General features: G+C 43.3%; 1 protein-coding gene across 2 annotated transcripts in view; it reads right to left on the reverse strand.

Annotated features, from left to right (window-relative positions):
* Positions 1 to 21,187, reverse strand: part of LOC121572390 (striatin) — a 66,019-nt gene that overhangs the window by 26,140 nt on the left and 18,692 nt on the right. For both annotated transcript variants that reach the window (XM_045222153.1, XM_041884447.2), the window contains exon 2: positions 5,949 to 6,052. In XM_045222153.1, the coding sequence (XP_045078088.1) occupies positions 5,949 to 6,052 (104 nt within the window). The remainder of the gene's footprint in view (positions 1 to 5,948; positions 6,053 to 21,187) is intronic.

Here is a 21,187-nt window from a genome sequence, read left to right on the forward strand (position 1 = left end):
GGCAGTCTCTTTGGCAATGACAAGGAGTGTCAAGAAGTGGAATGTTAGCTAAAGAGACTGGTACTCAGACTAGAAGGCAGTCGGGAAGAGGCAAGATCAGGTGGGACCATTCTAGCCAATGAGAGGGCAGATACGCGTGTGCACAACAGGCACAGCTCCGACATAACGTTTTTTCCCCCCTCAAAGTTGTCTACTTATCAGTACACTCATAACAACCTAAGCACTACAAAACTTATATTCAATGCATTGAGAAGCCTTTGTCCATAGATGCCACATATCAAGATTCATGCAGATCGGTCTTTCGATGCCAGAAGAGTAGCGTTTTAAGTGTTTTTCACAAAATTCAAAATGGCGGAACATTCGTCATGGCGGACCTTATGGGTCCCTGAGTAAAATTTGTTCCTTGTAAGGAGAGGGACCTATGTACTGAATTTCATGACTTTAGGTCAAACAGGGTGAGGGGCGTGACCTTTCAAAGTTAGCATTTTCACTCTCTTGTATAAATCGGGTTAGTGCTGTCTGAGATATCGCATGTGACTACCGGACGGACACACATCCACAGTCCTCTCCCCGATTTCATTGCGGGGGACAACTAAAAATAAACCCTTCTTGCTAACCATGGGGGTGACCTTGCCCTCATCCCAAATAGCATCCTATTCTCTAGTGTACTACTTTTGACCAGGGCCCTTAGGATTCTGGTCAAAAGTAATGCACAATGTAGGGAATAGGGTGCCAGTTGGAACGCAGCCCTTGACTTTGCCACAGTCCAGGAGTTATAGCCCGGTCCCAGATCCGTTTGTGCTGTCTTGCCAACTCCCATGATTTGACATGACAGTGACCATAGGAGTTGGCAAGACAGCGCAAACAGATCTTGGACCAGGCTACAGGGGTGGAGCTTAGTAGTCTAATGTAGTTTCTTCGATTCATCTCCTCTCCATCTGCATGGGTTTGTACACAGGGGACAGGTGAACGTAGTATTGTGGATGCTTCTCTCAAACTATTTATACTTTTTTTACTCCCTAGTTCTTTCATTTTAGTGCAGAATGCAGATGAAGGAAATTACACATAACTGAAGTACTTCGGCATAAGTCAATAAATGCCAACACTACGCACAGTAGGTGCAAACTGATACAGATACACAATGCAATGTTAGCTTTCCAATATGAACGGACAGACTGTTTGATTTGAAATAAACTGTAGGTTGGATGCTCAAGGTTTCTCCTACATGGAAAGGCAGAGAGAAACGTATAATACCAGTCGGAACTCAGAATGATGCAGAATGACTCATGCTCAATTGAGTGGGAGAGAGGGAGAGAAAGAGAGTGTGGGAGCGAGGGAGAGAAAAGGAAAGTGTGCAAAAGGGAAGAGATGGAGAACAGAAAGGTAAGGAGAAGAGGGCAGAGAAAGTGAAACAGAGATGGGAGACGTGCAGGGTCAAAGAGGGGGAAGGATGGACAAGGAGAGAGAGTGTGATAAGGACAGAAAGAGTGACGACAGAGAGAAAGAGAAACAGAATGAGAAGCGGGCAAAGGAGAGCAAGAGAGAATAAGACTGAGATCGAGAGAGCAAGAAAAGGGTGGCTGAGTGACGTGGAGTAGCAGGGAACATTTTGTTCCCGGGGTTCTCAGAAAGACCATGTCGTTCAGGTTCTCTTCATTCCTTCATTCACCCTACCAGACTCCGTAGGTTTAAGACTCAGAGTGAGGCTCTAGCTAGCCTGTAATCCAAACTGATAATGGGAGACTGGACATGTGGTTGGGATGGCTAAAGCCTGGACTCCAAACTGGCATACTCCGTTTCACCAGTGATTCCTAGCCTGGAATTAAAAATGAAACGGAGCATTCGAGAGTCTGGATTCCAGGCTAGGTTTCAGCCATCCAAACCACATGACCAGTCCGAGTCTCCCATGTAGTCACTCTAGTCTAATCCGCAGGTCACCTGGTAGTGTGTGGCAGACAAAGATCCTATTAAATGACTCTATATGTCCTATATGTAATTATGGTGGCAGACAGGTGGAAGAGGGGTGTGACGCCATGCTGCGTTACCCATGATAAGGTGTGTGAGCAGCACATGACCGTGGGAATGTGGTTATAGGGAACACGGCGCCGCCTCGTGCTGCGTTTTCCCACGGTGTGTGTGTGTATGTGTTTAACGTGACATAATCCTGTGTAAGGGACAAGTGGTTACAATATGGCACAACAGGGCGGAAGTGTGTGTGTGTGTGTGTGTGTGTGTTTGTGTACATGTGTGCATGAGCAGCAGGTTATCCTGTATGGTACAGTGCTTTCAGAAAGTGTTCATACCCCTTGATTTATTAAACATTTTATTGTGTTACAGCCTGAATTCAAAATGGATTAAATTGATTCCCCCCCCCCTCACCTATCTACACACAATACCTAATTTACATAAGTATTCACACCTTTGAGTCAATACATTGCAGAAGCACCTTTGGCGGCAATTACAGCTTTGAGTCGTCTTGGGTATGTCTGTATCAGTTTTGCACATCTGGATTTGGGGATTTTCTCCCAATCTTCATTGCAGATTTTCTCAAGCTCTGTTAAATTAGATGGGGAGTGTCAGTGAACAGCAAGTCTTTCCACAGTTTTTCAAATGGGATTAAAGTCTGGGCTTTGGCTGGGCCACTCAAGGACTTTCACATTCTTCTTCTGAAGCCATTCCACCGTTGCTTTGCATGTATGCTTGGGGTCATTTTCCTGTTGGAAAGTAAATCTTCACCCCAGCCTAAAGGTCATTTGCACTTTGAAGCAGGTTTGCATCAAGGATTTGCCTGTATCTGACTCCATTCATTGTTCCCTCTATCCTTACCAGTCTCCCAGTCCCTGCTGCTGAAAAGCATCCCCATAGCATGATGCTGCCACCACCATGCTTCATGATAGGGATGGTGTTAGACGTGTGATGAGCTGTGCCTGGTTTTCTCCAGACATAGTGCTTAGCATTCAGGCCAGAGTTAAGTTTTTGTCTCATCAGACCACAGAATCTTTTGCCTTATGATCTCAGAGTTTTTCACGTGCCTTTCTGCAAATTCCAGGCGTGCTGTCATGTGCCTTTTTCTCAGGAGTGGGGTGAAGACCACTGTGCTCTTGGAAACATTCAACACTCCAGAAAATGTTTTACACACACACACACACACACACACACACAGTTGAAGTCGGAAGTTTACATACACCTTAGCCAAATACATTTACACTCAAAATTCCTGACATTTAATCCTAGGATCACAACTTTATTTTAAGAATGTGAAATGTCAGAATAATAGTAGAGAGAATGATTTATTTCAGCTTTTATTTCTTTCATCACATTCCCAGTGGGTCAGAAGTTTACATACACTCAATTAGTATTTGGTAGCATTGCCTTTAAATTGTTTAACTTGGGTCAAACGTTTTGGGTAGCCTTCCACAAGCTTCCCACAATAAATTGGGTGAATTTTGGCCCATTCCTGACAGAGCTGGTGTAACTGAGTCAGGATTGAAGGCCTCCTTGCCCACACACACCTTTTCAGTTCTGCCCAAAAATTTTCTATAGGATTGAGGTCAGGGCTTTGTGATGGCCACTCCAATACCTTGACTTTGTTGTCCTTAAGCCATTTTGCCACAACTTTGGAAGTATGCTTGGGGTCATTGTCCATTTGGGAGACCCATTTGCAACCAAGCTTTAACTTCCTGACTGATGTCTTGAGATGTTGCTTCAATATATCCACATCATTTTCCTTCCTCATGATGCCATCTATTTTGTGAAGTGCACCAGTCCCTCCTGCAGCAAAGCACCCCCACAGCATGATGCTGCCACCCCCGTGCTTCACGGTTGGGATGGTGTTCTTCGGCTTGCAAGCACCCCCTTTTTCCTCCAAACATAACGATGGTCATTATGGCCAAACAGTTCTATTTTTGTTTCATCACACCAGAGGACATTTCTCCAAAAAGTACGAACTTTATCCCCACGTGCAGTTGCAAACCGTAGTCTGGCTTTTTTTAATGGCGGTTTTGGAGCAGTGGCTTCTTCCTTGCTGAGCGGCGTTTCGGGTTATGTCGATACAGGACTTGTTTTACTGTGAATATAGATACTTTTGTACCCATTTCCTCAAGCATCTTCACAAGGTCCTTTGCTGTTGTTCTGGGATTGATTTGCACTTTTCGCATCAAAGTACGTTCATCTCTAGGAGACAAAACGCGTCTCCTTCCTGAGCGGTATGACGGCTGCATGGTCCCATGGTGTTTATACTTGCGTACTATTGTTTGTACAGATGAACGTAGTTCCTTCAGGCGTTTGGAAATTGCTCCCAAGGATGAACCAGACTTGTGGAGGTCTACCATTTTTTTCTGAGGTCTTGGCTGATTTCTTTTGATTTTCCCATGATGTCAAGCAAAGAGGCACTGAGTTTGAAGGTAGGCCTTGATTGACTCAAATGATGTCAATTAGCCTATCAGAAGCTTCTAAAGCCATGACATCATTTTCTGGAATTTTCCAAGCTGTTTAAAGGCACAGTCAACTTAGTGTATGTAAACTTCTGACCCACTGGAATTGTGATACAGTGAATTATAAGTGAAATAATCTGTCTGTAAACAATAGTTGGAAAAATTACTTGTGTCATGCACAATGTAGATGTCCTAACCGACTTGCCAAAACTATAGTTTGTTAACAAGAGATTTGTGGAGTGGTTGAAAAACGAGTTTTAATGACTCCAACCTAAGTGTATGTAAACTTCCGACTTCAACTGTATGCCTCATCACAATTATATCTCGGAGATCTACGGACAGTTCCTTGGACTTCATGGTATTTCTGCTCTGACATTCACGGTCAACTGTGGGATCTTATATAGACAGGTGTGTTTCTTTCTAAATCATGTCCAAACAATTGAATTGGCAACAGGTGGACTCCAATCAAGTTGTAGTGACATCTCAAGGATGTGAATACTTACTTAAAAGAGATCTCTATTTCACTTTCAATACATTTGCTAACATTTCTAAAAACATGCTTTCACTATGTCATTATAGGGTATTGGCCCTCCTGTAGCTCAGTTGGTAGAGGATGGCGCTTGCAACGCAAGGGTTGTGGGTTCGTTTCCCACGGGGGGCCAGTATGAAAAATGTATGCACTCACTAATTGGAAGTCGCTCTGGATAAGAGTGTCTGCTAAATGACTAAAATGTAAATGTAAATGCAATGTGTGTGAAAAAATGTAAATGTAATCTATTTTGAATTCAGGCTAAAATGTGGAATAATAAGTCTGAATGCTTTCTGAAGGCACTGTATGTGATGGGATAAAATAGTAATGTCTCAATGCTAATATTTCCACATTGTGTGTGTGTGAGTGTGTCATGTGATACTCCTAGGGCAGTGTTTCTCAATTCTGGTCCTGAGAAAACACTGTTGGATTTCCCTCCAGTAAGACATCAATTTACAGTATAGCTGTCTGTTGTTGTGTGGAAACATATTGAGTGAGAGACGAGTCCCTCTTGGGCTTTTGGGTCTATGAAAATGTATTGGATCATAGGGAGCATACCGCTGCTACATGCTTCAAGAATTACAAGGTGCCTACAGTTATGTTTGCATGCAGTATGTGATGTATAGCTATGTTGACATATTCCAGACAGTATTTAGCAGAGACGGGTGACTCCAGTCATGGAGGCCTCTAAGACCTGGAAAACTGGCACTCCTTTCACACTACGGAGCTGAATCGAGCCAAATTGACCTGTACTGCCCTGGCCTGGTTAAGCATCCCCCGTAGTTCTGGAACAGTACTGCACAGGACAATGTGAAAGGAAAATACTCAAGCCTGCACAGTACGGTTCGTCATGATAGTGTCAAAAGGGTACAAGTGTGGGCAAAAGAGACAAATCTACCAGCAGACACTCACTCAGCCCCCGGAGTTGCCCGTCCCTAGGGTAAAGACTGAAGGTGAGGTGTAGTTGAGTGTAATGTGGTCCTCACCTCTCCTGTTTGAGGGCATACTCCAGCATCTTGATCCTCCTGACCAGGTCCTTCTTCAGGTTCTCCTGGCCCTTCCTCTCGCCCTGCAGGAAGGCTATCTGGGCCTGGAGGAGAGAAGAGCGAAGAGGTCAATTTCCTGAAGACAAATGTGTGTGTTTGCTTCAGCTGAGCTATCTTTTTATTTTACGTCAAATGTTTTTTATGGCAGTGTAAGTTGTAGTGGTAGTAGTGATTGCATGGTGGTGGTAGTAGTGGTACTAGTAGTGGTAGTAGTGGTACTAGTAGTGGTAGTAGTGGTACTAGTAGTGGTACTAGTAGTACTAGTAGTACTAGTACTAGTACTAGTAGTAGTGACTGTATGTGTTGAATTCAAGGTGAACATTAGACCAGGAGAGACAAAATAAGGTTTGTAAGCCATCAGTACATAGTGGAGGCACATCTAACAAACTTCCACAGGAGCAGGGTGAAACAAAGGCCAGCAAAAGAAGAGAAATACCTGCACATTATTTAGCTAGGTGCTCATTTAGTTGTGCTCATCGTCAGCTTTAAAGCCACAATCTCTGATGGCACCCTATTCCCTATAGTGTACTACTTTTGACCAAGGCCCATAGGGCTCGTAGTGCACTATTTAGGGAATAGGGTGGCATTTGAGACGCACCCACGCTTTTAACAGTAGACGTGTACCGGAACTTTTTTTCTTTCAAGTGTTTGGCTACTCAACTGCGATACATTTCCTGTTGTTTGTTTTGATCTGAATTATTTTAACTGCTTCCAGGAATTTTAGCTGGTCAGCCGATTTGTGACATAATGCTATGGTTGACTGGTGGACTCACTGAGTGGGTGTTTGTGAAAGTTGCCTTTAAAAAGGACAGATCCGGGCCAGTCTTGTTTATCACCTCGTAATAATTAAGGTTAGGATTGTGATAGGCAGACCTGATCCCGGATTTGTCGCTGGGGTGAACGGGCTAATTGTGCCAGGCTACACAGCACTCTAAATCGCAACTAATCCGATTAAGGATAAACACAAAAAGGAATCATTTTCCTCCCCAATACACACACACACACACACACACACACACACACACACACACACACACACACACACACACACACAGTGAGTCACATACAGACACACACAAACACAGTTTTCTATGACTAGCATCGGGATAATGAGCTATTTTGCTAAAGCAGCAACATAGATAACCTCCACCCACATTCACCGGCCTCTTTTCTTCTCTGTACATGGTAGAATCACGCAACAAAAAATTAATACTGCTTTAAATACTTAATCAATGTTATTAATAAGTAATAACTTTCAATTAGCAGAAAATGTAGCCTACTTAGAATAATAGACCTATTTAACACTTCAGTTGAAGTGAGACTGTATACAAAACACTTACACAGTACACTACACGCACACCGCACAAACACACTGATCAAACCCTGTCTCGTAAAACCCTCACTCCAAACCAACATCTACAGTGAATTCTAGTTACCCAGTTGCTGATGGCAAGGGTTGACCATGGTATCTGCGCTATTCATCTCCAAAATGGCCATCTATTTGGCTCGTCACACATTCCTGTTGGTTTGTAGAGAGCCGCAGGGCTTCCAACCCCCACGTAGACCATGGACACCGGAATGCACTAACATAACAAGCACTTCGGCCAAAACAAGGCCCATTTGGTCTGAAAACTCAACCCGGTTTAAAACTATGGGTCCTTCTATTCTAAGCCTTTTTGAGCCATTTAGACTTTGCAGAGCTCATCATTTATGTATTTTGAGTAACAGCAAAAACATTTAAACTTAAAATTAGGCCTTTGTGGGGCTGAATAGTCTTGAGTTTCGCAACTTCGTTCTCAGGCTGGACTACTAGAGTCAATTCTCTGAACATTAGCTAAAAACGTTAACTAGCCAAGTCTAAATGTAAGCCTAGCTTGTGTACCCAGTAAACAGACACTCACATCGATGACCTGATTTGATTTAAACGTACTTAACATGAGTTAACATGATACAAAATCAGTACCATGAATCACATTCAGTTAATTGAGCAAATATAGTGAACTTGTGTACTACAACACACGCTCAGATCAATGACCTAACCTGATTTTAGCTTAACTAATATGAGTTAGCCGTACATTCAAATCAACGTTTATTGGTCGAAAACACAGATTTGCAGATGTTATCGCAGGTGCATCAAAATGCTTTTACAGTACTTCTTGCGTCAACAGTGCAGTAATACAGAGAGAAAAATAAGTAAATAAATACACACATCCAGAAAAATACAAAATAAATACATATATCAGAACGAGCAATGTCAGAGACCGGAATATAAAAATATATTTTTTTCTTCTTTATTTTTACATTGTAGAACAATATTGAAGACATCAACACTATGCAATAACACATATGGAATCATGTGGTAACCAAAAAAGTGTTAAACAAATCAAAACATATTTTATAATTTGAGGTTCAAATAGTCACCCTTTGCCTTGATGACAGCTTTGCCACTATTGGCATTCTCTCAACCAGCTTCATGAGGTAGGTCACCTGGAATGCATTTCATTTAACAGGTGTGCCTTGTTAAAAGTTAATTTGTGGAATTTATTTCCTTCTTAATGCATTTGAGCCATTCAGTTGTGTTGTGACAAGGTAGGGGGGTATACAGAAGATGGTCTTTTACCAAATAGGGCTAAGTCCATATTATGGCAAGAACAGATCAAATAAGCAAAGAGAAACAACAGTTCATCATTACTTTAAGACATGAAGGTCAGTCAATATGGAAAAATTCAAGAACTTTCAAAGTTTCTTCAAGTGCAGTCGCAAAAACCATCAAGCGCTATGATGAAACTGGCTCTCATGAGGACCGCCACAGGAATGGAAGACCCAGAGTTACCTCTGCTGCAGAAGATAAGTTCATTAGAGTTACCAGCCTCAGAAACTGCAGCCCAAATAAATGCTTCACAGAGTTCAAGTCACAGACACATCTCAACATCAACTGTTCAGAGGGGACTGTGCGAATCAGGCATTCATGGTTGAATTGCTGTAAATAAACCACTACTAAAGGACACCAATAAGAAGAAGAGACCTGCTTGGGCCAAGAAACACGAGCAATGGACATTAGACCGGTGGAAATGTGTCCTTTGGTCTGGAGTCCAAATTGGAGATTTTTGGTTCCAACCGCCGTGTCTTTGTGAGACGCTGTGTGGGTGAACGGATAATCTCCGCATGTGTAGTTCCCACCGTAAAGCATAGAGGAGGAGGTGTTATGGTGTGGGGGTGCTTTGCTGGTGACACTGTCTGTAATTTATTTAGAATTTAAGGCACACTTAACCAGCATGGCTACCACAGCATTCTGCAGCGATATGCCATCACATCTGGTTTGGGCTTAATGGGACTATCATTTGTTTTTCAACAGGACAATGACCCAACACACCTCCAGGCTGTGTAAGGGCTATTTTTACCAAGAAGGAGAGTAATGGAGTGCTGCATCAGATGACCTGGCCTCCACAATCCCTTGACCTCAACCAAATTGAGATGGTTTGGGATGAGTCGGACAGCAGAGTGAAGGAAAAGCAGCCAGCAAGTGCTCAGCATATGCGGGAACTTCTTCAAGACTGTTGGAAAAGCATTCCAGGTGAAGCTGGTTGAGAGAATGCCAAAAGTGTGCAAAGCTATCATCAAGGCAAAGGGTGGCTATTTGAAGAATCTCAAATACTATATTTTGATTTGTTTACTTTCTTGGTTACTACATTATTCCATATGTGTTATTTCATAGTTTTGATGTCTTCACTATTATTCTACAATGTAGAAAATAGTAAAACATTAAGAAAAACCCTTGAATGAGTAGGTGTCCAAACATTTGACTGGTACTGTATATAAATATATATACTGTACATATAATGGTGTGTAAAGACATGAATAGAAAAGGTGTGTACAGCAGCAGTTATATAGGATGAGCCATTACTAGAATACAGTATATACATATAAAGTGGGTAAAACTGTATGTTAACATTATTAAAGTGACCAGTGTTCAATGACTACAGAGGGGGAAAAAAGTATTTAGTCAGCCACCAATTGTGCAAGTTCTCCCACTTAAAAAGATGAGAGAGGCCTGTAATTTTCATCATAGGTACACGTCAACTATGACAGACAAAATGAGAAAAACGAATCCAGAAAATCACATTGTAGGATTTTTAATGAATTTATTTGCAAATTATGGTGGAAAATAAGTATTTGGTCAATAACAAAAGTTTCTCAATACTTTGTTATATACCCTTTGTTGGCAATGACACAGGTCAAACGTTTTCTGTAAGTCTTCACAAGGTTTTCACACACTGTTGCTGTTATTTTGGCCCATTCCTCCATGCAGATCTCCTCTAGAGCAGTGATGTTTTGGGGCTGTCGCTGGGCAACACGGACTTTCAACTCCCTCAAAAGATTTTCTATGGGGTTGAGATCTGGAGACTGGCTAGGCCACTCCAGGACCTTGAAATGCTTCTTACGAAGACACTCCTTCGTTGCCCGGGCGGTGTGTTTGGGATCATTGTCATGCTGAAAGACCCAGACACGTTTCATCTTCAATGCCCTTGCTGATGGTAGGAGGTTTGCACTCAAAATCTCACGATACATGGCCCCATTCATTCTTTCCTTTACACGGATCAGTCGTCCTGGTCCCTTTGCAGAAAAACAGCCCCAAAGCATGATGTTTCCACCCCCATGCTTCCACCCCCATGCTTCACAGTAGGTATGGTGTTCTTTGGATGCAACTCAGCATTCTTTGTCCTCCAAACACGACGAGTTGAGTTTTTACCAAAAAGTTATATTTTGGTTTCATCTGACCATATTACATTCTCCCAATCCTCTTCTGGATCATCCAAATGCACTCTAGCAAACTTCAGACGGGCCTGGACATGTACTGGTTTAAGCAGGGGGACACGTCTTGCACTGCAGGATTTGAGTCCCTGGCGGCGTAGTGTGTTACTGATGGTAGGCTTTGTTACTTTGGTCCCAGCTCTCTGCAGGTCATTCACTAGGTCCCCCCGTGTGGTTCTGGGATTTTTGCTCATCGTTCTTGTGATCATTTTGACCCCACGGGGTGAGATCTTGCGTGGAGCCCCAGATCGAGGGAGATTATCAGTGGTCTTGTATGTCTTCCATTTCCTAATAATTGCTCCCACAGTTGATTTCTTCAAACCAAGCTGCTTACCTATTGCAGATTCAGTCTTCCCAGCCTGGTGCAGGTCTACAATTTTGTTTCTGGTGTCCTTTGACAGCTCTTTGGTCTTGGCCATAGTGGAGTTTGGAGTGTGACTGTTTGAGGTTGTGGACAGGTGTCTTTTATACTGATAACAAGTTCAAACAGGTGCCATTAATACAGGTAACGAGTGGAGGACAGAGGAGCCTCTTAAAGAAGAAGTTACAGGTCTGTGAGAGCCAGAAATCTTGCTTGTTTGTAGGTGACCAAATACTTATTTTCCACCATAATTTGCAAATAAATTCATTAAAAATCCTACAATGTGATTTTCTGGAGAAAAAAATTCTCAATTTGTCTGTCATAGTTGACATGTACCTATGATAACAATTACAGGCCTCTCTCATATTTTTAAGTGGGAGAACTTGCACAATTGGTGGCTGACTAAATACTTTTCCCCCCCACTGTATGTACATAGGGCAGCAGTCTCTAAGGTGCAGGGCAGAGTAACCGGGCGGTAGCCGGCTAGAAACAGTGACTAAGGTTCAGGGCAGGGTACTGGGCGGAGGCCGGCTAGTGGTGACTGTTTAACAGTCTGATGGCCTGGAGATAGAAGCTGTTTCTCAGTCTCTTGGTCCCAGCTTTGATGCACCTGTACTGTCTCTGCCTTCTAGATGGCCGTGGCTCGGGTGCTGGGTACACCTTCAGTTAACAGGGCAAATATAGCCTGTGTGTGGATGTGCACACAAAAAAAACGATGTTTAGTAATCAAAACCTAATCTAACTTGATGTTACCTTGAACTCAATGTTATGCTGTAACATTCTGTGAATCATATCCTGAGCAAAGCCCTGTTCACACTAGCCTGATCCAAATATTTGTTTGTGCTGTCTGGCCAACTTGGCAAGATGGCACAAACTGATTTGGGACCAGGCTATATTTGTGCCAGGCTCTTAGGGTCATGCCTCTGAAGCACTGAGGCTAGTGTATATTTAGTCTGCGCGGCTGAGCCACCCCCCCATACCCCTGGCTTTGCTGGCATGGTGGTGAGAATGCAGACAAGACTCTTGTTAATTAGGTGATAAATGTCTGCCCTGGTCAGTGTCAAGACAGACTGGGCCTCCCTCTTTCTCTCTCTACCCCTTTCCCTCCATCGCTCTCTGTCCCCATCTCTTGCTCTCGGACTTCCCAGTGTGTCTCTGGATCCCGCTCTCTTTCCCTCCGTCTCTCACTCTTTCCGTTTCTATCTTTCTCTATTCGCCTCTCTCACTCAGTCCCTCCCTCTCTCTGCATCTCACTCCCTCTCGGTTTGTCTCTTTCCCCAACTCTCTCCCTCAATCTCCCTTTCCCTTGATCTTTCGCAGTCTCTCAGCCTCTCCATCTCTCACTCACTTTAAGCCTTCTGGCCTGATTCTAGGCAGATCGCACAAGCCACCTGGGAAAAGGGGGGGGGGATTCCATGCATCAAAAACTCGGGCTGGCTCCCCTCGTCGAGGACGTGCACTGACCGCGCACTCGTGACTCGTTAATGAGAGACGTCTTAAACTACTCCGTCTGTTGATCCAATTTAATGTCAAAAGTGACATCTCAAAATGGTGTTCACTGACGGTGATATGTGACATACGGTACTAGCTTAGCTGTGGGAAGAAAAAAAACATGAATGATCTTAATATAGCAGCTAAAAGGAAATTCTTAAGCGCCGACGCTCAAGTGATGCAATTCTGCGCCAGTGAACACATTCTAGTAATATATGCCATTTAGCAGACGCTTTCATCCAAAGCGACTAACAGTCATGTGTGCATACATTTGACGTATTGGTGGCCCCAGGAATTAAACCCATAATCCTGGCATTGCAAGCGCCATGCTCTACCAACTGAGCCACACAGGACCAGATAGTAAGGAGAGGCTGGATTGGTTGGTGCATATTGGCCAATAACACATTACAATGCTGTGTCAACATGACATACTGAGGTGTCTGGGTGGGTAAAGGTACTGTACCTGCGGTAGGCAGTGTGATTCAACTTTTGTGGAAACATTTTCCCCAAATGCCTTGCTCCCTTTCCCCAATATCTGCTCCTAAGCTTCTCTTCTCCAGACTCCTCTCTATTAAGAGTACACTCATCTTCCATTGCCTTAAGCTTCTCTCTCTTGCTGCCAGTTTTTGTTTGCGAGACACCCACAGTTTCCAAATGGAGCGGTATGATGAGGCCAGCTCACTCGCAACCAAACACAATCGCAGCGGGGAACGCCACCCCAAACCACCACCCACCCTCCGTAGCCCCGGGGACACGGCCCAGAATGCTACAACGGCCTGCTTTTCCTCTCTCCAAGCAGTCACTGTCGATTTCCCCTCTTAAACTCCTCCTCAAGACACAGCGCTAGCCCCTCCACGCTAACTTAGCTGCATTACCCGCTCTCATTTCAAGTCACTGTTTCAACTAAACTCCTTTATTTTCTGTGTGGTGGATGATGGGAGTTTCCCCCATTCTATTTAAAGTGCTCTCAGCTCTGGAGAAACACTATATAAATCCAATCAATTATAATGAATTATTATGTAGTTAGCAACCCAGTTGAAGTCAGTAGGAGGAGTTACCTTCATCCCCTCTTACGATAGTGCATCTCCTTGTTTTCATCATTCTACCCAAAGCATCATCGCTCAAGACAGGAGCTTTCTCGTTTTGTTTCGTTTACCCCAGCATGGTTTGAAGCTATACAGCGAGGGCCAACAGCTCAGTGAAAGCCTGCATGGGCCACAGCGGTTAGCGTAGTTAGGTAGGAGGCTGACCCCAGCCGAGGCCTCTGGAGTGACGTCACAGTAGGCCTCGTCTTAAAGCTAATTTCTCATCGTTTTTCCCCCTTTTCCTTATACTTGGCTTCTTGTATTTGTTTGTGTACGGGAAAATGACTAGGCCAGCTGACCTGTTTTGAGTATGTGAGTGAGAAAGCGAGCCTGTGTGTGCGCATGCATACATGTTTGTGTGTGCTAGTGCAAATGTGTGTGTTTGCTCAGACTTTTGTTAATTCTAAGCCTGTGCCCTGATTATCCAGCAGGGATTTAACTAGAGGGAATCTGCTGTGCCTTTGAACACACTGATCCGATAGACATAGAGAATTCCAAATGATGTCAAAAAGACAGTAATGATTGGCACATTACTTTTCAGGCAAACTGGGCTGTTTCAACATTGTATTAACCAACTATTGTGTGAAATAAAACAATATCCTAGAGTCATTATGCAGTTTGTGAGGCTTGTGATGTTGCCACTTCTTGCCAGTTTCCATGGCTGCTCGGAAATACAGCGCAGCTAATGTTTCTGATCATGCCCCAGTATATAGAAATGTTCATATACAATGTTTATTTACACAGTGTTCAAAACATTAGGAACACCTTCCTAATATTGAGTTGCACCCCCTTTTGCCCTCAGAACAGCCTCAATGTGTCAGGGCATGGACTCTACAAGGTGTCAAAAGCGTTCCACAGGGATGCTGGGCCATGTTGATTCCAATGCTTCCCACAGTTGTGTCAAGTCGGCTGGATGTCCTTTGGGTGGTAGACCATTCTTGATACACACAGGGAAACTGTTGAGAGTGAAAAACCCAGCAGCATTGCAGTTCTTGACACACTCAAACCGGTGCGCCTGGCACATACTACCATACCCTGTTCAAAGGCACTTACATCTTTTATCTTGCCCATTTACCATCTGAATGGCACACATACACAATCCATGCCTCAATTGCCTCAAGGCTTAAAAATCCTTCTTTAACATCTCCTCCCCTTCATCTACACTGATTGAAGTGGATTTAACAAGTGACATCAATAAGGGATCATAGCTTTCACCTGGATTCACCTGGTCAGTCTGTCCTGGAAAGAGCAGGTGTTCCTAATGTTCTCAGTGTATGATGCTTCATCCACTAATAGAAAAGTGTCCCAACTTTCAACTTCACCCACATGATGATGCTAAGCCTACCTCTCTGGCAGTCTAATGTGCAAGGTTACCAAGGCAACTGACAGTTTTTTTTTGTAGAGGCAGAGGCACAAGGCAGACGGGCAGAGAGCAGGTCTTCCAATGATTAGCCACCGTCTCTCTATCACCCTTGCTCTAGGAACAACTCGATACAGCAACAGATTCAAAAATATCTCATTATGTCATAGTTGAGTCACTGATCTAGTTAGACGACTTTATTAGAGAACAGTAACCCGGAAAATAAAATCCTTGGGCACATGCTCCTACTCTGTATGGATTCAGGAAGCCCATTTGTTGAGTCCTTAGAAATCTAGTTATTTTAAAGTGACTAGAGAAAAAGGTCCTCTTCTTCTTTATTAATTAGGCCTACATAACACTTAAATTAAGAACCATAGTTTACTGCTCCTAAATGTGTTATATGAACCTTTTGCCTCTGGGGGTGCTCTACCAAAAGAGGGTCCCCTAAATGGACAAAGATATTGTCCAGAAATTACCTCATTGGACAGAAAGGGGCACACCTCCCAACACCAATGAGTAAAAGCATATAGCTATGCTCTTAAAGTAGGAAAATGGATTCCTGAAAAATCTCTCTTGGCCCTAGAGGACTTGTACAGGCTCTGTCTGGTCCTAAAAAGGAGTATGCTGGCAGTGGGGCCTTCGTGTGGAGGTACCTTCGTCTACATGCAGGAAAACCCACTTGTAAAAAATTCCCTGTGTCTTGTCTTTACGAGTTGCTGCTCTACATGAAGGGACAGAAGTAGAACAAATTAGACTGTTGGAAGGATATGAATCAGAGACTGTCAGAGTCTTTGTGCCTTCTGACAACATTTCATTTAAATGAAAAGACTGATAGACTGTCCCAACTCTGCAGAGCAGTGTTCCAGTTTTTACTTCATGTGTTTCTTTATGCGTTATTCATCGTAATGAGATTTGTGAACATGTGTAATGTGTCTAAAAGCTGACCTACATGCATTGTAAAATAGCCCAAAGCATAGGAAGCATAGTAGATCTTGGATTGGGGCTGGATGCATAGTTGATGATGGAGGACACATAATGAGTAAATGGGCACAGACTGGTGACCCTCTTATGATCGTCACCAGACATGCAGAGTGAATCCCAGAAGAATCATGACATTTCTGCTGCCATATGGGTTACGGAATATCCCTGGGGTCATTTCCAGCTGAGCACCTGTTGTAACCTGTCATAACCAGCATGTCAGCCCCACCTACTGTGTGTGGAGTGCAAGACAAGCCCCTTCAGGTTGAATCAGGTGCAGAGGCAGAACAAGACAGCACTATAATGACGTTTTTCTTAACGCCACAGAAGTCAAACCCAACCTCAATTATTCTGTAACCAAACTTCAAACTGGTGGCAATGAGTAACCCCTCTACCACGATCACATTTCCAACCCAGAAAGTCAGGGATTTTCTGGATATAAAGTGAGCGGCAACAGATTCCTTGGGGGGGAATGTCCCCTCGTCAGAATCTGGAGCAGCGCAGGGATGATTCATCGAGAGAAGGAGGGAAGAAAAGAGAGAACTAGAGGGGAACGAAAGGATGTGCTGAGTGAGAGAGGGAACCGTGCATGACAAACAGTAGCTTACTCAGAGCACCAGCTCTAGCTCGTAGGCAAAGCCATCACATTCAGTTTTAAGTATTGCAGCAGGTTCAAAAAGCTTATCCCAAAAGGACCATGGCTGAATTCGTACAGTCCGTACACAAAGTCATATCTATAGGCCTAAATGTGATCAGTACAAAATCAAATTTAAGTTAAACCATTTGGCAGTGAGCTGAGGACCAGTAACCTTAGGGCAATTCCACGGTAAGGGAAATACGCTGTGACTCAGTTTTTTCACTTTAAAATGTATGCCAAACAAAAACCATTGATTTCAAAAGGTTAACAAATCAAAACTCTGCAAAATGAATACTTTTAACATTTTAAACTGAAGAATTTACAAAAACTAATTTAGTGGAAGAACTGTGCAGATGCAAACTTTGGTAATGGAATTACGGTAAAATCTCCCTCAGTTTTGTATGCGACCACGTTTTCCAAAAACTCTTAAACATCTGCTCCGAATTAAGATTCAAAGATGTCTGCAGAAAGAATTATATGGCACCTTGAGTTTGAAAAAAATCTATTTCGGTTACTGAACTACAAATAAGTGAAGTGGATTTACACCCGGTAACGGAATTACGGTAACAGATTTACATCATGGGTCCCTGAACTGTACTACACAGAAATGCATTATGTATATGAATGTCATTCTCATGTTTCACACGTTTGGACATCACAGTGCAGCACAGCAGAGTACAGTAGAGTTCAGTACAGTACAGCACAGTACAATAGTGGTGGGGGAATAAAACAGATAGATAGTTACATATCGGCATATTATTTGACGATATATTGTATCGTTTTGACAATTTCGCACTATTTTTTTTACGCTACTTGGATTTACCTGCACCAGAACGTTTATAGCTTGTTCCCCATCTTTTTAAATAGGGAGCCAATTTGTTTTCAGCACTTTTATTTCCATGACTAATTAAAACTCGTTTTCTCATGGCTCTCCCTTGTCCCTCTGCAGCAGACAAAGGTGAGTAATATGTTTGGAACACAAATCACAGTATCGAATCGCAATACATATAGAATCGTGATAATCACAATACATATTGGCACCGAAGTATCATGAGGTCCCTGGCAAGTCCCAGCCCTACAGTACGATATAATGTACTGCATTGAACTGTACTTATTGTACTGTCCTCTACTGTCCTCTACTCACTGTTCTGTACTCAGTAGGGCTGGGACTTGCCAGGGACCTCACAATACAATACTTCGATGCCAATATGTATTGAGATTATCACGATTCTTATATGTATTGCGATTTGATACTGTGATTTTATTGCATTCCAAACATATTGCTCACCATAAGCCTGCTGCAGAAGGACAAGAGAGAGCCATGAGAAAACAAATTGTCTATACTGGAGTTTTGGTGCAGGTCCAGCAAACTAGCACGTCATCAGCTCTGGTAACTCAAATGTATAAAGAACACAGCGACTATTTAATTATTTCATACTAGGGAGGGCATGCATGTCTGCAGTATTTCCTCTACAGGTTTGTTTTGTAATCACACATTTGTTTTGTGACTGACTAGATCCATTGTCCTACATCCTGAACTCTGCAATATTCAGTGTGGTCTGCATTCCCGTAAACCAGCCGTGGCTACACCAGAGTGATGCAAAGAATCTCTATGCTAATGTTCGAGCGTCAGAGGACACAGAGAGAAACCTTCCGGGGGAAAATAAATTCTCCTGGCTCTTGGCAAATAATGAGTTAACATTCTCAATCTTTCACTCTCTTCCTCATACATACACACTGCAGTGCCCGAGGGGACTACCTTCAGTTGGATACCCACAGCACTGGCATTGTGATGAACCCAAATTCCACAGCTCCACAGTAACCGCTACTAATAGATAGGAGGAGGAAGGGAGGAGTGGAGCGTAAACTCGACGAGGCCTTTTGTGTTTAGCTCAGAGAGAGAGAGAGTAAGAGCGAGGCTTCTGAAATGGCAGGAACAACGGAGTGACGCAGCAGCCCTGGCCCACCCTACGGGGGGGAGAACGCTGACATGCGTACACTTCTGAGGGCAACAGCTCTTTATTTAGAACAGCGAAACCCTCGGAGCCAGGGGCAGGGAGAAGAGGAGGGGGGAAAGAGGAGGAGGAGGAGGAAGAGCCCTTGCAGATTGTGTGTGTTTGAGCTCGGGAAGAGTATATAAAGGAAAGACTAGTCCTACATGTAAATATGCACAATTTACAAGCCGCTCACTGAACAAACTAAGTAAATCCAGGTAGCTTTTCGTTTGCGGACGTTCTTTGGCTGTAGAGTTTTATTGAGTGGACTATCTGAGCTGGAGGCAACTAGTTAAGTGAAAGAGGGAAGGAACTGACTACACTGAACTATGATGCCAGACAGTCTGCGCCCACTGATGGCCTGACCTTTTAAGCTCACACATCGCTTGTTCCCTCTGCCTTACACACGAGAGGTGCTTGAGAAAACCCCTGCAAGTTAGTCCTGTGATCTGCAGTACTGTATTGCACAGAACAGGAGGACCATCTGGCGAGTGGGAACCAATCATCATGACACTGTAGAAGGTGTGTAACCCCATTACATGTAAGTCGGTTGCGTCCCAATCCTCTACGCTTCTGCCAAAGTGTGCACTTGCTTACTTCCCTTCATTTAATACGGTGGAAACTCCCTCTAGCCCATGCTTATGCCAATCCAATTTTAAATGCATGGGGAGGAGTGCACGAGTATACCGTATACGAGTATATCGTTACTAGAGAATATGGACAGCAGGGAAGGTCTGTAATTGTAAACACTCGCTGCCCCACTAAGCAGTGGATGGAGCATGGAGGCAATGTCAGAGGGGGTCGAGGTGGGCTGGGGAAGAGTGGGTGTGGTGGGGTTCGTGTGTAGCCCCAATTACAGTTGAAGTCGGAAGTTTACATACACCTTAGCCAAATACATTTAAACTCAGTTTTTCACAATTCCTGACATTTAATCCTAGTAAAAATTCCCTGTCTTAGGTCAGTTAGGATCATCACTTTATTTTAAGAATGTGAAATGTCAGAATAATAGTAGAGAATTATTTATTTCAGCTTTTATTTCTTTCATCACATTCCCAGTGGATCAGAAGTTTACATACACTCAATTAGTATTTAGTAGCATTGCCTTTAAATTGTTTAACTTGGGTCAAACGTGTCGGGTAGCCTTCCACAAGCTTCCCACAATAAGTTGGGTGAATTTTGGCCCATTCCTCCTGACAGAGCTGGTTTAACTGAGTCAGGTTTGTAGGCCTCCTTGCTTGCATACGCTTTTTCAGTTCTGCCCACAAATTTTCTATAGGATTGAGGTCAGGGCTTTGTGATTGCCACTCCAATACCTTGACTTTGTTGTCCTTAAGCCATTTTGCCACAACTTTGGAAGTATGCTTGGGGTCATTGTCCATTTGGAAGACCCATTTGCGACCAAGCTTTAACTTCCTGACTGATGTCTTGAGATGTTGCTTCAATATATCCACATCATTTCCCTTCTTCATGATGCCATCTATTTTGTGAAGTGCACCAGTCCCTCCTGCAGCAAAGCACCCCCACAGCATGATGCTGCCACCCACATGCTTCACGGTTGGGATGGTGTTCTTCGGCTTGCAAGGTACCCCCTTTTTCCTCCAAACATAACGATGGTCATTATGGCCAAACAGTTCTATTTTTGTTTCATTAGACCAGAGGACATTTCTCCAAAAAGTACGATCTTTGTCCTCAAGTGCAGTCTGACTTTTTTATAGCGGTTTTGGAGCAGTGGCTTCTTCCTTGCTGAGCGGCCTTTCAGGTTATGTCGAAGTAGGACTCGTTTTACTGTGGATATAGATACTTTTGTACCCGTTTCCTCCAGAATCTTTACCAGGTCCTTTGCTGTTGTTCTGGGATTGATTTGCACTTTTCGCACCAAAGTACCTTAATCTCTAGGAGACAGAACGCGTCTCCTTCCTGAGCGGTATGACGGCTGCGTGGTCCCATGGTGTTTATACTTGCGTACTATTGTTTGTACAGATGGACATGGTACCTTAAGGCATTTGGAAATTGCTCCCAAGGATGAACCAGACTTGTGGAGGTCTACCATTTTTTTCTGAGGTCTTGGTTGATTTCTTTTGATTTTCCCATGATGTCAAGCAAAGAGGCACTGAGTTTGAAGGTAGGCCTTGAAATACACCCACAGGTACACCTCCAATTGACTCAAATGATGTCAATTAGCCTATCAGAAGCTTCTAAAGCCTTGACATCATTTTCTGGAATTTTCCAAGCTGTTTAAAGGCACAGTCAACTTAGTGTATGTAAACATCTGACCCACTGGAATTGTGATACAGTGAATTATAAGTGAAATAATCTGTCTGTAAACAATTGTTGGAAAAATTACTTGTGTCATGCTCCTAACCGACTTGCCAAAACTATAGTTTGTTAACAAGAAATGTGTGGAGTGGTTGAAAAACGAGTTTTAATGACTCCAACCTAAGTGTATGTAAACTTCCGACTT

The sequence above is a fragment of the Coregonus clupeaformis genome, chromosome 8, assembly GCF_020615455.1.
Source record: "Coregonus clupeaformis isolate EN_2021a chromosome 8, ASM2061545v1, whole genome shotgun sequence".
In the NCBI taxonomy this organism is placed as follows: Eukaryota; Metazoa; Chordata; class Actinopteri; order Salmoniformes; family Salmonidae; genus Coregonus; species Coregonus clupeaformis.